Source organism: Nicotiana tabacum, chromosome 15 (assembly GCF_000715075.1).
Source record: "Nicotiana tabacum cultivar K326 chromosome 15, ASM71507v2, whole genome shotgun sequence".
NCBI classification, from domain to species: Eukaryota; Viridiplantae; Streptophyta; class Magnoliopsida; order Solanales; family Solanaceae; genus Nicotiana; species Nicotiana tabacum.
This window is the reverse complement of record NC_134094.1, coordinates 17,947,569-17,965,051: the sequence shown is the minus strand read 5'-3', so window position 1 is coordinate 17,965,051 and position 17,483 is coordinate 17,947,569. Positions and strand designations below refer to the sequence as shown.

General features: G+C 38.7%; 1 protein-coding gene across 1 annotated transcript; it reads right to left on the bottom strand.

Annotated features, from left to right (window-relative positions):
* Positions 1 to 3,380: 3,380 nt before the first annotated feature.
* Positions 3,381 to 4,466, bottom strand: LOC142169876 (pectin acetylesterase 8-like). The gene is made up of 4 exons (XM_075231816.1): positions 4,194 to 4,466; positions 3,903 to 3,959; positions 3,725 to 3,801; positions 3,381 to 3,619 (listed from the first exon to the last, which is right to left on the bottom strand). Exons 1-4 carry the CDS (start codon positions 4,288 to 4,290, stop codon positions 3,425 to 3,427), a joined length of 426 nt encoding a protein of 141 aa, XP_075087917.1. The 5' UTR covers positions 4,291 to 4,466; the 3' UTR covers positions 3,381 to 3,424.
* Between the last annotated feature and the right edge of the window lie 13,017 nt (positions 4,467 to 17,483).

Sequence of the window (17,483 nt, the reverse complement as noted above, 5' to 3'; positions counted from 1 at the left end):
CCTATTTGTAAATTAGAACGACCCATACTTCACTAAGATATCCATACTCACGATTGTTTTTTGGGAAATTGATGGAGGGAAAATCTGATTTATAATTCTAATTCCATCTTCACACCAACTGAATAACAAATTGAGCACTAACACTTTTCCCTTCAATAAGAATATTCATGCTTTATACACTACTAGAAAACTGCCTAAAATCGTCCATAAATATCGATCGAAATCGGTCAGAAATCTAGAAAAACCGACCGATTTCTGACCGACTTTAATCGGTCGAAAATATGTTGGTCGGTAAAAAATAGCGACCGAAGTCAGTCGCAATTTCCGACCGATTTCGGTCGATAAATTAATTTTCACAAACGACCCAAAAATAAAAAATCTGCCATCTGTGACTCGAACCAGGGTCTGTACTGTGGCATGATACTATTCTACCACTAGACTATTGGTACATTTTGGTTTAAGACTTTCTTTTAATTTATTTGTACTCCTTAATTTTATTTTCGCGCGAAAATAACCGACTGATTTCGATCGATTTTATTAAAAATATAAAATTACCGATCGAAGTCGGTCGGTTTTTTAAAATGACTGGCTGAAATAACCGACCTATTTTGATCGGTTTTTGAATATTAGTTTTGATTTATTTTATATGAAAAACCGACTGATTTTGATCGATTTCTTAAAAAATAAATTTTGAGGGATTCTAAAATAGTTTTCCGCATTTTTGCGCCAAAAATACCGACTGAAGTCGGTCGATTTCGTAAAAATAATTTAAAAATAAAATATTTTGAAAAACCGACCGACTTCGGTCGGTTGGCCGCGGTCGATTTTGGCCGAATTTCTAGTAGTGATAAATGCTTGCAATAGTGAGAATATTCAAGATCTAAGAGACAAATTGATCAATTTTATGGAGCATTCAAGGGAAAGTGAGTGTTCCAAGCTTGTACAGTTTACCATGCGCTGGATAGTTCACCCGGACGAGGAGAAATTAAAGGAGTTAGCAAAACGAGAAGGGCAATAGAATTTGTGGATACCGGTGAGTTTGCAAAGATTTTCTTTTTCTCGCTTAAAAGAGATTCTAGAAGATTTTATTTTTTAGATATCTATGAGATACATTATTTATGCAATTTGATAGCGCTGCACAGACAAATAACTGGTATTTGGCCGCAGAAGCGACGCTCTAGTCGAAAACAAATTTGATCACTTATTAGATGCTATCTTTGTGAAATTATGTGTTAATGTATTATTTTATGACCCAGAAAATGTTGGGTTAGATTAATCGGGTCGAAAATAAGGTCAATTTTTTGTTTCAGTCCGAGATTGTCACGTGGCCCAATGAGAAACTGCCACATCACTAAATTGAAGCCTCCAAATTGTATTGTTAGACGCGGGGAAAATTTTATTAATATAATTAACGTCGTGTACGTTTTTGGACGGATAGGTGGACGGAGGGTATCTGTAAACCATTTAGCAAACGATATGGGTAGTTTAGGGCATTTTCCCAAGGTAATATCATTTCCTTCAAGATGAAAGAGAAAAATTAAAGAGACTGAAAAATCTGGTGCAGAAGACTAAGCTCCGCTCTCTTACAAAACTTTGGTGATTGGGGAAGAAGAAGGAAGTGAGGAGGGGTGGGTCTGATCTTGAAGACATGGTTGGGGAAGGGGGAGAGAAAAAGTAAAAGAAAAGGAAAAAGGAGATATAAAAAAATGAAAATAAGAAAAATTATTTAAAAATAAGTTTTTATATTACATTGACAAATGGCAATGATTTTAGATATATTTTTTTTTTAATAATTTCATTAGCTGAAATTAAAAGTAAGGACAAAAATGATATATTATTTGCCAAGGCAGGGGCAAATAAATGCCCAACTATTAACGGCAATTTTGACCATTTTCCATAATATTAAAGAAAATGATCTCCTACACCTGCTTAAAACTTGAATGGAAGAAAACAACCTTCTAAAGATCTCTCGTAATTTATTTATAAATATTGTATGTTATTTTTTACCGATCTTATGTGAACAAGTTTCTATAAGAAAATATAATATTTATAATTAATTACAAGATCAATTCTCCATCAATTTCACATGGCATAAATCTTTCTCCCCTTCTGCATTTTTCATTAATTTGTTCTTGAGTAAGGTTCTTAGTATAGTCCCATCCATAAACCCCCCAGTCTTCCCTGCATACCAGATAGCAAATTAACTCTGTTTCTTCAGGAGTTCTACAGTTTACCATCGTCTCAGGAAATAAAACTAAGACAAAAATACAAATTTCCAACACCACCATGATTTGCTTACAACACATTTTTTTCGGGATATATATGTCCTGCAAAATAATACTTTTGTTAGTACCAATAAATATTCTGGTAACCATCTTTTCTGAAATATAAACTAATTGGCAGCTTATTAGAAGATATCATTTTTGAAGTGTAATCCACATAAAAAGGTAAAAATATCTACTGGAATTTAGGGGAGGCATATTCTTGCGCATCCAGCAAATATCGAGTAATTACACTTGTGAATTTAAAGTCCACATGCCCAAATCCTTCCATTTAATTGGATTTATACTACAATACTGATTATCCAATGTTTTCTTTAGTTACATTTACATTCCATTCACTTGATTTTTACGATTTTGCTTTTTAATCTATTTATTTATTTGCAAAATTATAAAATAATTCATTTTGTGAGGATTAACAGAGGAAGTAAGTAATGAAGAAAATAAAGGTTAGAAGGGGAGGGGAAAATCTATCAAAATGGACCTTTTACGAACTTTCTCCATCGTTAGTGCTTGCTCTTATTTCCTAACGATGAGAATTATTAAGGTAAATCATAAAAAAGGACAGGTTAAATAAAACTTATTACATACATTAGGGGTACGAAATATAAAAAAAATCATTAAATAGATATTTCCACAAATTAAAGTATAGATATACTTCAAGAAATAAATAAAAATTATGTTCGCTTACGCAATTTACTAGTCAAGTTGTGTCTGCCAAACAATATGTGAGACAAGAAATGGATCATAAATAGGTCCTTAATATTGTAACGTAAGGTCCAACTTTATTTACTCCTTTTGGAGTTTCAGAAAAGGAGAGGAAACATTCATCGCATGCATGCGTTAATTAACCTACATTGAATGTTTTCTTTTGCTAATTGATTATTACATATGACGAAAATTTTATTTTGAATGATATAAACTTTCCAATTAGCAAATTTTTTTTTAAGGGAAAAAGGTTGTTCTACCAAAAAACCAGTCTCCAACAGTTTCAGCAATTGTCTGTTACAATGAGTTAGTATCAAACGTCAAATAACAACACAAGAAAGCTGAAAAATTACAGTAATATAAAGAAAAAAAGAAATGAAAATATGACCTTGTTAGCTATTGTTGGAGAGTTGTTGTCGGACCAATAGCTTTGTATTTCAATGCCATGGTGGAAATGGCAAGAAATGAAAATGAAAACTTGGTCCTAATTCGTTCAATGCCTCTAAAAATGTCGACCTAAAATCTTGGAGAGTTTGAATTTGACTTGGTGAGCATTTATTTATATCTTTCTTGCATGTATCCCGAACATGTTCAGGGTCAGCAACACCTTCGGGAACCAAAATGTTGTTTATCTAATTTTCAAGAATCAATAGGCAAACCCTTTAGAATTTGAAGGAAAATAAAATATATTCAAAAATGTATTAGTTACTATCATATATAAAAATTGATTTTCAAACCTGCCAAGAATCATAAGCCGAATTAATGATGAAAGTGGCATGCAAATATGTGGTGCCGCATACTGAGGGAAGAAGCACTGCCAAATCATTGGATTGTATACTTATTAGTTAGAAAAATCATGTTGGCCAATTTATTTACACAATAAATAAATAAATAAATAAATAAAACTGCTCTTACCAAACTTGGGTCTAAGCTCAAGAATGTGCAAGAGAGTGGTAGGTTCTTGGCCGATCCCTAAAGTACACCCAAAGAGAGTCGGTAATGTTTTATAAAAAGCAATAAAGAATAATAAAAGAGAAACACTTTACTAAATGATGGTTCTTACATGCAAAGTAATAACTCTCTTAAAATACTCTTTAATATGTGGCTCACCAGACACCAGTTATAGTTTTTGAACATAAACTCATACAAGAATTAGTTAAAAAGAGAAACACACTCTTGAAATTTTTCTCAGATTCATGAACTTACGCATTAATAAAGAAACCAGCATCAGAGAGATGCATTTGACACAATGTAGGATTGCACCCAACCCTCCTGCTGAAGTTCCACTAAGGATGCCCATCATCAATGTTTAAAAATTTCTTATATTTTTAGCCATATAATTATAGAGAAATAAGAGGACTATGAGGGGGAAATGGGACGTACATTTTCAGCATATATCATCCCTTCATGGTATAATAATTTCTCCATGATTGCTTTGAATATTCTTGCACCTCTGAAGTGGAGATTAGTCGCTGCATGTGAGTACAATTATAAATTCACAGCCAATTAATTAAATTGGTCCCCACATTCTTAATATTTGAACTGCTTATAAACGAAATATAGGGCAAATCTTCTTTAACTTGGTTACTAAAAGTGTCTTTGACTATGTGATTCTTGCTTTCTAATTTTGGAGCAGATTTATGTTTTGCATGTGACTCTGCATCTCACTACCATTGGCAGGGCGGATGAGAAGCTGAGCTATAGGTTCCGCAAATTCAGTTGTTTTTGCTCAAATATTATATTTTATGTTAAGAAATTTATTAAATATGTACAAATATAAAAAGTAGAATCCACTTATTAACACTTGAAGTTTTCGTTTTAAAATGTAGAACTCATAAGATTGAAATCCTAGCTTCGTCTCTGACAATTAGAGTAGAAAAGAATAATGAACTTCTTTAAGGTTGTGTGTTAATTCCCTAAAAGTTCCAACACTGTGAAATAACAGTCATCACCTAAATACACTAAATAGTAGAAAACTGTTAGTGTATTTATCTCCAAATTCTGACGGGAACAACCTTTGTAATTTATTTCAACATTCTCTTGAAGATGAATATATAATCTAATTCATTCTATTCATACCTTAAGATAAAACTTCTAGGAGATCTCTTTTTTACCCATAATAGAACGTAAAGCTAGCAAATTAATACAGATATGATTTATTGTAGGACAAATCGTCCATAACTCGGTTACTAAAAATATTCTGACCTATGTGACCCTCTCTTTCTAATTTTGGAGCAAATTTAAGTTGCGCAGGACAAAGAAATTTATGACCATGCATGGGACTCTTTGTTTCTCCCTACGTCCTTAGATTTGAGAAGAGTAATAGAAGTACTTACAGTAAGGTTAATTTCCCTCAAACGTATTATCTAACCTAATTTTACATCAATTGCAACATTGTAAATTTAATGAACAATATATATTTTATCATTATCAGATTACAATAAATGTGTAATGCATGCATATCTTGAAATCTTTAGAGAAGCCAATCAGATGGCGGATTTCTTAGCTAAGCTTGCCTCATCTAGTGGAAATGGTACCTTCTACTACTCTTTCGAACATCTTCCAAAAGAGGTGAAGGGACACTTTACACTAGATAAGTGGCAACTTCCTAGTATTAGAAGAAGGTATGACAAATGTAATTTCTTTGTAAGTTGAATACATAGTTTGCTAAAGAAGAGTTGTATAGTGTCACGATCAAAATCTCAACATGTCGTGATGGCGCCAATCACATTACTAGACAAGCCGACAATCACAAAATAACTTGAATGATGTAATAAGCTTAATAGTGAAAAATCTCATAAATAACCGATAAGAACAACTGCGACTCAACTACAAGATCCCCAAAAATTCGGGTGTCACCGATTAATGAGCTACAAAGTGTCAACACAGCCTAAATTTATAATACCGGTGTCTGAAAAATAGAACAATACTAAATAAAACTGAAAGAAAGGAGAGTCGAGGTCTGTGGGCGTCATAACAGCTGCCTCAATAGTCTCCAAGTAGATACTGCATCAAAACTAGCAATCGTCGGGTTCAGATATACCTAGATCTACACACGAAGTGCAGAGTGTAGTGTGAGTACAACCGACCCAATGTACTCAATAATTAACAGGACTAACCTTGGGCAGAAAGCAGTGACGAGCTGAGAAAGGTATAATTCAAATCCAGATAATAATAGTGCAGATATAACGGGGAAATGACAGTAATAACTCAGAAAAAACTCATAATCAATTCGTACACAGTACAACAATGTACACATGCTTTCAAGTTCAACAATTTAAGATCAATACTGATAAAATATGCCAAGTATAGCCAGCATGAAGAATGTTACGTCTCTATGTCTACATGTCAAATATGCATGTCAGACTCCGGAGGGACGGATCCTGCCCAAGCGCTAATCCGATCAAGACAAGAAAACTCCGAATATCAGTAGCTAAAGACGGCCTGGGCCAACTTTAAACTGCCTCAGTCTTCTTCGAATCTACCTTGATCCCCTGACTGGACACAACGTGCCCCAAGAATGCCACTGAATCGAGCCAGAACTCACACTTGGAGAATTTAGCATAAAACTTCGCCTCCCTCAACGTCTGTAGTCAAATCCCCAGATGTTGTGCATGCTCTTTCTGTCTACGTGAGTATACCGGGATATCTTAAATAAATACTATGACAAACGAATCAAGATATGGCTGGGGGATTGATTTAATGGGACCATTTCCATACTCTAATGGTCACAGGTACATCTTGGTGGCGGTCGACTATATGTCAAAGTGGGTGAAGACCATTGCTATTCCTACTAATGACACATAGTTAGTGGTAAACTTTGTAAAGAAGCAGATCTTCACACGCTTTGGGACTCCAAGGGTGCTGATAAGTGACAGAGGAACTCACTTCTGTAATAAATTGTTGAATAATATTCTAGCAAAGTATAGAGTAAGTGAAAATAGAAAGGACTGGGCCGGAAAGCTGGACGATGCATTATGGGCATATCGAACTGCATACAGGACCCCTATAGGTACTTATCCGTATAAGTTAGTTTATGGGAAGGCATGCCACTTGCCCGTAGAGCTTGAACACAAAGCCTATTGGGCGATTAAAAAACTGAACATGGATATGGACTTAGCCGGCGATAAGAGGTTGCTACAACTTAATGAGCTTGATGAGTTTCGATTGCATGCGTACGAGAATGCCAAATTTTATAAAGAAAATACCAAGAGGTGACATGACAAGTAGATCCAACATCGCGAGTTTGAGCCAGGTTAAGAAGTTTTCTTGTTTAATTCGAGGTTGAAGCTCTTCCCCGGAAAGCTTAAATCTCGATGGGCAGGACCTTTCGTTGTGGTAGGTGTGAGGCCTCATGGAGCGGTGGAATTACGTGATACGAGCTCAAGTGGTACCTTCTTAGTAAATGATCTGCGAGTGAAACATTATTGGGGTGGTGACATTGAACGTCACAAGACCTCAGTGGACTTGGCCGATGCTTAAAAATGTGTTGAGTCGTGCCGCGACGTTATATCAGGCACTTGTTGGGAGGCAACCCAATTTTTATTACTTTCGTAGCTTAGTTTTCTGTTTTCTTTTAGTCAGAGTACACTAGTTTTTATTTTCTTTATAGTTGAAAAAAATCATAGGTGAAAATGGTGTGGGGCATGTATAATGTATGTATTGAGTGCTCGGGTAGGAGGGAATTTAAAAAAAAAAAAAGAAGTGCGAACGAGCGCCCAGGCCAGCGCACTACCCTGCCTGGGGCACACTTTCCAGTGTCATCAAAAATCCTCAACGCCAGCCCCAGCGTGGGGCGCTGGGCTGGGGGATCAGGTAAGATTTAATTTTTTATTTTTATTTTTTCAGTTTCTTTGTTTATTTTTAGTTGACCCAACCCATATAACTCAACCCAATTACCCATATACACACACAACCTTACCCATACCTAATTAACCAATCCCTTCCCCCACCTAAATTAATTTAAAATAACAATTTACCCAAAATCACTATCACTCTCACCTCCGTCTCTCTGTCAGCTGCTCCCTCCCATTCCCCCTCAAATTCTTCAACTCTTCTTGCTCACTTTCATATCAAGACTCAAAGGTATGTTCTTCTTGTTCTCTATTTTCTTGTATTTTTCTTAGTGTAATTCTAGGCCTCTTTCTCAAACAACCCCAAAATCTCATAGGTTTATTTTACATATCTTGTTGTTATAGTGATATGAATATGCCCGAATTTGGTTTCAAAAATTGGCTGTGAAAGTTGTATTTGAAGTAGTAAACTACAATTCCCTCTACTTTATGTAAATTTGGGAGGGTCACCTTACTCAACCATTGTTGAAATAAGAGAAACAAAATTGATGCCCACAAGGTGTTTGCTAAAAGGCCAGAGAGAATAAATTGAACACCGGTGAATTCTGAGTAGCCGAGTATAGTCGTATATGAGGTTGGGCGAAGTGTGGGATGTTTGGGGGCGTTGTATTTTATTGTAAACTCTTGTAAGTCGTAGTTAGTGTACTATAGTAGTGTAGTAATGTGAACTTTAGCTTTGCTTGCTTGCACCACAGTTAAGTTATGTCCATGTTCAACTACTTGAATTGTATGACATAAGGAAGTCTTGAGTACCTATAGCCTTGTGATGACACATTGGTGCATGTTGAACCAATATTGTGATTCTATTATACATAGCCTTCGGTTTTAAGTGTGGGGTCATCTTTGCCTCTTACAATGACCTTAGGCGAAAGTTTTTTAATTCATTCTCATCTTTGTGTTTATCGTGTATATGTTGCTATGGGTCGTGACAGTGCTGCCAAATGAAAAGGGGTGGGGAAGTCCTCCACTACTACTCCTCCTCCCAAAAAATGTAAGCAAGGTGAGGGTTCTTCCCGACAAGCTAAGGGAAAGCAAGATGCTAGCGGGTCGATGAGGCCACCACGGCCTCGGGTGGAATTAGTTCGAGATGCCGTCATCAAATAGAATAATAATTTTATTCCATATGGGAGATATGTCTCTGAAATGGGGATCAATGTAAAGGCTCTAGAAAGGAACTTCCCGGATGTACTTGGCCGGTTGGTAGATATGAAGATGGATAAGCTCATTGAGTGTACGGGCCCTGCAAATCTAAGCATGGTACGAGAGCTATATGCCAACTGGAATGAGGGCATGTTCCAATCATGGGTCAGAGGAAAGGATAATCCACGGAGGTTACATAAGTTCGTCAAAAGTTCACGCTACCAGGCAATACGTCACACACTTTGTGGCATTGATTCTAATTCAAGGTGGATGCGGACTAAGGGAAATGCCCACCTTGAGATGCTTCGGTTCGACTTCAACAAGACAGCTAAAGTATAGCAAAACTTTGTGCAGGCTATATTAATGCCCGTTGAGCATAACAACGAATGCACTCAAGCTCGAGTGTGTGTGATCTACTTTCTGATGACCGGGCGACCCATAAATGCGGGTGACCTCATGCTTGGGGATGGCCCGCACCCGCTTTGGAGGGAGGATCAAAAGGTTCTTCTTTGGAAACATCCTGACGCAGTACATGATATCTCGTGGGGGTGATAAGTAGGGATTTTGACTACTTATTTGCACTCTTTTACTTTAGTTTTAGCTCAAAAATGCTTAAAGGTATTCCGGAAAACTAATAAAATGTGCTTACTTGTAGGAACATTGGGAAAAGAGACAAAACGATAAAATTCAACTCAAGAAGGAGTATTTTTGGACAAGGACTAAAATCAAGCAAAACGAGCAAAGTGCGGACCGCACAATATTGAGTGCGGCCGCAGACTATGAAGGACCTCTGACAGAGTTCCTTTGCAAAGTGCGGACCGCACAATTATTATGAGGCCGCAGAAGATGAGGTTCAAAGAGATGGAGTTTTGAGTCCATGAAGAAGTGCGGACTGCACTATTATTGTGCAGCCACAGAATTTAAGAGTGCATTTACACTCAGAAATGTGCGATCCGCAGAAGTCTCTCCTGTCAAGCTCAAATTCAAGAGTGCGGCCATACTCAGAATTGTGTGGTCCACAGTCTGAAGACGTGCGGCCGCAACCCAGAATTGTGCGGTCGCAGAAGTCTATCCTGTCAAGCCCAACTTCAAAGTGCGGACCGTAGACAGAATTGTGCGGCCGCAGAACCTCCGCAGGGGCAATTTTGTCCGATAACTTCAACTGTGTATAAATAGTTCTTTTTGTCAAATTTAGGTTAAGTTTGAACGCCAGAAAGTAGATAGCTATTTTTCCTTTACTGCTTTGGGAAACATTGTATTAGTTTATCATTTTAACATTGGATTTTCATCCCTTTATCATCTATTATGAGTTTAATCTTATTTTCTTCCTTAGTTTCTTCATTTTTGCCTTTGAGTAGCTAAATCTCTAGCTAGGGTTGTGACCCAACCCTAGTGTGGGGTACCTAATGGGTGTTTGATTTAGGCCTTGTTTAAGGTTGGGTGTATGATATTTAGCCTAGTTCTTGCTTGAATTTAGGAATTAATGATTGCAAATATTGATTCATGCTTAATTGACTTAGTCTCTACTTGAGAAAGAGAGAATAAGTCTAGGAAAACTTGGCTAACAAGAAATTAGGATGAACTCAAGAAATTGATAGCCCCAATTAAAGAGTTGAATCGAGAGATAGTAAGACCCGACTTGAGCATATATCAACGGTTTTGTGAATTACCCATTTAGACTTGAGAAAGCGAATTGGGCAAAACCACTCTAACTACAGAGAGGTATCGAGTGGGTAATCGCGTGTTTGTTGCTATATTACACCCCGACCAACAAAACATGCCCTAACGCCCACAAATAGTTAGGTAACCACCTATGTAGAAGTCACAACCCTAGATCTTTTATAAACATGAAAAACAAAAACACCAAAAATATCGTTCTATAGATTTACATTTACAAACAATTGCATATATTTTAGAAGTAGAAAGAAACAACCAAGTATATGGAAATGCATTTTAGGCACGTCATACACCTAGTCTAAGTATATACCTAATCCAATATAAGCTCTCTAAGGAATCGACCCCGACTCAAAGTTGGGTAATTATAATTGCATCGACCACTTTACAATCCCAATCAGTGGTGTGAATTTAGGCGACATCAATTTTTGGCACCGTTGCCGGGGAGCTAATAACGGATTTAGCTATATATTTGGTTTCGTGTGTGACTTGTCTTCTTTTCCTTCTGGGTTACTAACCTTTTGTGAATCGATTGTAGGTACAAAAATGGCTCTCAACAATGATACTCTCGAAAACTTGCCCTTGGGAGAGGAAGTAGACGATGACCAAGGTGATGGGGTTCTTCTTGAACCTAAAGCAAATAGGCAAGGCCGACCAACTCATGACAATATTCTCGTCCCTCCCCCCACCTCCACCAAGAACGGCTCTACACCGGGTGTTACCAAATGAAGGATACGCAAGTACCATAGTCCCGCCCCGCATTAGGGCGGGCAACTTCCAAATCACCAATGTTATGCTCGCATTGCTAGAGCAACGGGGATTCTCACCAGGGCTCCGAGTCAAAATGCATGAAAATACTTGAAGGGGTTTGTGGACATAGCACAAAGTAGAGCTAATGTTCCTCAAGGTGATCCAAATGTGATTCACCTACACAAAGAATTGCATGATCATGGGCAAGCAATTGCCGAGTTGACCACAACAATGAATCAATTAACGAAAGCTCAACTTCAACAAGTTCAAGGTCCTAAGCAAGTAAATGCAATGGAAGGTGTCAACATGATGGTGAACAAGCGAAGGCAAAAGGGTCAACAAGTGCAAAATCGTGTGGAACAATTTGTGCAAGATGATAGTGGGTTTGACCAAAACGATTCATATAATAAGTAAGAGGAAGAAGTGCAATATGTGAACAACTACCCAGGGCAAAGAAACAACTCTCAAGGCCCGAATCAACAACAATGGCGATCTTAAGGAAATCAAGGAAATTGGAACAATCAAAACCACCAAGGAAATTGGAGTGGTAGTAACAACAATCAAGGTAATTGGAACAATAACAATAATCAAGGTAATTGGAATAATCAAGGCAACCAAGGAAATTGGGGCGGCAACAATCAAGGATATTGGGCAGGCAACACCCAAGGGGGTTGGAATAATAACCAAGGGAATCGGGGGTCGGGCTTTCAAAGGCCCCCGATGTATCAACAACCAAGAAACCCTCCTCCTTATCTATATCATGGTTCTAGCTCTTCCAATAATGAGATGGGACAGATTGAAAATATGTTCAAACAAATGATGGAGAAAAATGCCAACTCTGATGCTCAACTAGCCTCTCACATCACTTCAATCCGCAATTTGAAGGTTCTATTAGGGCAAATCTCGCAAGCTTTAAACACCCGTCCTAAGGGGGCACTACCTAGTGACACGGTGGTGAACTCGAAGGGTGGGAACAACACGGGACATGCCATGGCCGTAACCACAAGGAGTGGAAAAGGTGGGGAGGCAACAACCTCAAACCAAAAAAGAATTATGGATGATAATGTAGTGATGCAAGAAGATGAAAATTCAAGCAATGTGGTTCAAGCTAATGAAGAAGTGAGAATTGATATTGATGAAAATGTGAAGGAGACTCAAGAATAAGTGAACCCGTCTAGGGAACATGTGATTGACATACTAAAACCGGTAGTGCCAAAGGCTAAGGCACCAATGCCAAGGCCTCCTCCTCCATACCCTCAAAGGCTCGCCAAGCAAAATAGCGAGAACCAATTCAAGAAGTTTATTGACATGATGAAGAGCTTATCCATTAATGTGCCATTGGTTGAGGCATTGAAACAAATGCTCGTCTAGGAAAAGTTCATGAAGGATTTGGTGACAAAGAAAAGATCAATGAATTGTGAGACTATCAAGATGACACATCAAGTGAGTGTTATTGTGAGACTATCAAGATGACACATCAAGTGAGTGCCATTATTTGAGGCGTTGGAATAAATGCCCGGCTATGCAATGTTTATGAAGGATTTGGTGACAAAGAAAAGATCAATGAATTGTGAGACTATCAAGATAACACATCAAGTGAGTGCTATTGTGTACTCAATGGCTCAGAAATTGGAAGGTCCTGGCGCTTTCACAATCCCTTGCACTATTGGGAGCGCCGACTTTGCCAAATCTCAATGTGATCTAGGGGCGAGTATTAACTTGATGCCTACTCGGTGTTCAAAACTTTGGGAATTGAGCAACTAAGACCCACATCAATGAGGTTACAAATGGAAGATCGTACTTTGAAGAGACCATTGGGTATTATTGATGATGTGTTGGTTCGTGTTGATAAGTTCATCCTCCCAGCGGACTTTGTGATTCTTGATTGCGAAGTGGACTATGAGGTGCCTATTATCTTGAGTAGACCTTTCCTTGCTACGGGGAAGGATCTTATTGATGTGGAAGCCGGTGAGCTCACCTTCCGGGTGGGCAATAACAAGGTAATTTTTCATGTATGCAAATCTATGAGGCAACCGAATAGCAATGAAATTTGTTCGTTTGTGGACTTAGTGACCGAGGTGATTGTTGATGATTCTAGTGCCATGATGAATGTTGATGATACTTTGGAGGCCGTATTGCTTAATCATGATGATGATGAGAAGGAAGACAATGTGGAATGTGTAAATGCACTGCAAGGAATGCGGTCGTACACTAATGAACCTCGAAAATTGTATTTAGATCTTGAGAACCGGAAGTCTCCTCTAACAAAGCCCTCAATCGAGGAGCCTCACACTTTGGAGTTAAAGCCATTGCCTCCACATCTCAGGGATGAATTCTTTTGGCCATGTTCTACTTTACCGGTTATTCTTTCCTCTTGTTTGACTAACGTACAGGTAGACTCTACTTTGGCGGTGCTACAAAAGAGGAAGAAAGCTATGACATTGGCGGACATTCGGGGTATAAGCCCCGCCTTTTGCATGCACAAGATTATTTTGGAGGAGCATGCCAAACCATCCGTTAAACATCAAGGAAGATTAAATGAAGCAATGCAAGAGGTGGTGAAGAAGAAGATCATAAAATGGTTGGATGCGGGGTTGTTTACCCCATTTCTGATAGCTCGTGGACCTCTCCGATACAATGTGCCCCAAAGAAAGGGGGCATGAATGTGGTCACAAATGACAAGAACTAGTTGATCCCTACAAGAATGGTGACCGGGTGGAGACTGTGTATGGACTATCGGAACCTCAACAACATCACTCAGAAAGATCATTTCACACTCCCATTCCTTGATAAAATGCTTGATAGGTTGGCCGGTCGAGCTTTCTATTGTTTCCTTGATGGATATTCCGGCTACAATTAAATTCTTATTGCTCCGAAGGACCAAGAGAAGACTACTTTCACTTGTCCCTATGGTACTTTCGCATTCTCACAAATGCCATTTGGGTTATGCAATGCACCAATGACTTTTCAACGATATATGATGGCCATCTTCACTGACGTGGTGGAGAATTTTTTTGAGGTGTTCATGGATGACTTTTCCATGGTCGGAAATTCTTTTGATGATTGCTTGAACAACTTGGATAAGGTCTTGGCAAGATGTGAGGAGACAAACTTGGTTTTGAATTGGGAGAAATGTCACTTCATGGTTGAGGAAGGCATTTCCCTCGGCCAAAAAATTTCAAAGCATGGTATTGAGGTCGACAAGGCCAAAATAGAGGTGATCTCTAAATTACCACCCCTACATCTGTGAAGGGAGTGATGAGATTCTTGGGTCATGCGAGGTTCTATCGCCGATTCATTAAGGATATTTCCAAAGTGGTGAACCCTTGTGTAAACTGTTGGAGAAGGATGCCAAGTTCAATTTCAACGAGGACTGTATGAAGGAATTCAAATTGCTCAAGTTCAAATTGACTACTAGTCCTATTATCATCGCACTATATTGGAGCTTACCTTTCGAGCTCACGTGTGATGCAAGTGATGTGGCGGTTGGAGCAGTTTTGGGGCAACGTATCAACAAAATCTTCCATCTGGTCTTCTATACTAGCAAGACCATGAATGATGCCCAAGTCAACTACACAGTGACCGAAAAAGAGCTACTTGTTATTGTCTTTGCTATGGAGAAGTTCCGCCCGTACTTGATGGGTACAAAGGTGATTGTCCACAACGATCATGCGGCGCTTCGGTACTTAATGAGCAAAAAGGATTCAAAGGCTTGGTTAATGCGGTGGGTGCTTCTATTGCAAGAGTTTTATCTAGAGATTCAAGACCGTAAAGGTAGTGAAAACCAAGTGGCGGACCACTTGTCTCGTTTGGAGGAGGAGGGGAGGACACATGACGGCCTTGAGATAAATGATTCCTTCCCCGGCGAGCAACTTCTAGCCATTTCAATGACCGGGAAGCCATGGTTCTCCGACTTAGCAAATTATCTTGTGAGTGGTATTATACCGAATGAGTTCTCTTCAAACCAAAGGAAGAAGCTCAAACAGTATTGCTTTGACTATTATTGAGATGAGCCATATCTCTTCCGGATTTGTACCGATGGTGTGATTTGACGATGTGTACGGAGGAAGAACAAGTGGAAATTCTAGAGGCTTTCCATTCTTCACCATATGGCGGTCACCATGGTGGAGCTAGAACGACAACCAAAGTGTTGAGTTGTGGATTCTATTGGCCTACTCTTTACAAGGATACTAGTGATCTCGTCAAGCGTTGGGATGAATGTCAAAGGGCTGGTGGGATTTCTAAGAAAAATGATATGCCCCTCACCACCATCTTGGAGATTGACATTTTTGATGTGTGTGAAATTAATTTCATGGGTCCGTTCGTGAGCTCTTGTGGGAACACTAACATTTTGGTAGCTGTGGATTATGTGTTAAAGTAGGTTGAACCCGTGGCTTTACCCAACAATGAAGCACGAAGTGTGGTGGCAGTTTTGAAAAAGAACATCTTCACAAGATTCGATACTCCAAGGGCCATTATTAGTGATTGGGGATCACACTTTTGCAACAAAGCTTTTGATACCTTACTCACGAAGTATGGTATCACTCACAAAGTCTCGACCCCCTATCACCCTCAAGCAAGCGGGCAAGTGAAAGTCTCCAACCGGGGGATCAAGAGTATTTTGTCAAAGAGAGTGAATGCCAACCGGGCGGATTGGTCAAAGAAACTTGATGATGCTCTTTGGGCTTCTAGGAGGGCTTAAAAAATAACGATTGGTATGTCTCCATATCGGTTAGTGTTTGGGAAAGCTTGTCACCTTCCGGTGGAACTTGAGCACAAGGCTATGTGGGCATTGAAGAAGCTTAATCTTGAATGGGATGTCGCCGCCAATTTAAGAGTGGCACAATTGAATGAGCTTGATGAATTCTGGTATGATGCTTATACAAGTTCGTCCTTATATAAGGACAAGATGAAGTACCTCCATGACAAGTACATCCAGAACAAGGAGTTCAAAGAAGGTGATCTTGTGTTATTGTTCAATTCTCGGTTACGAATGTTCTCGGGAAAGTTGAAGTCTTAGTGGGGTGGTCCATTTGAGGTTGTGAATGTGACACCCTTTGGTGCATTAGACTTGAAGAACAAAAAATGATGAAGTGTTTAGAGTCAATGGTCACCGGATAAAGCATTATCTTGGAAAAGTTGATGATGGCCACGTCGTGGCATTAATTCATTTGAAGTGATTGATGGTAATTTGTGTCATGCCGCGGCATTAAATCAGGCACTTCATAGGAGGCAACCCATGTTTCTTTTAATTTTTTATTTTCTTTTAGTTTTAGATAGGTTTTGTATTGAGCTAATTGGTTTTGAAGTGAATTGCAGTAATGAGTGTGCATTGAAGGTACTGTTTTCGAAAACATTTATTGTGCAGACCGCACAATTTTGTAGGCCACAACAGAGAAGAATCTGTGGCCACACAATTCTTTGTACGACCGCACAATTGGAGACCCAAAAATCCAACTCTCTGAAGTTTTGAATAGCAGAGAAAAGGCCATTCTGCGGCCGCACACAAAATTGTGCGGACTGCACAAATTTCTGCGACCGCACTCACTTTTGTGCGGACTGCAGAACTTCAGCAAGGCTCAGGTATAGAGTGCGAACCGCACTCAGCTACAATTTTGACCGACTTTGGTCAACCTATAAATAGGACCTCATTGCACTATTCACAACTTTACACACTCTGAACTTTTGAGACCTAAGAATGCACAGTGCACACAAAGTACCTCACACTCCACATTCATTTCATTAGTGTAGATTCTTACCTGCACCCTTCATCACTGGTATGTTCAATTCATGTTTAGATTTTTCAATTTTTTGTTTTTGTTCTTAATTAGTATAGTGATTTTTAGGCCTAAAATGTCAATTGTTCTTCATGTGTGCTTTAAATTGTGTGGGTAATTTCATGTGTGCTCAATGGGGATTGGGTAGATCATTCATCATGTTTAATTTACGAATACCATGTCTAAATTGTGCAAAAATTGCAAAACCTAAGTCAGTGCCGTTTTATTTTTGAATTATACAGCCGCACACAAAATTGTGCGGTCTGCAGATCTTGAGTTAGGGCTAAATGTGATACATGAAA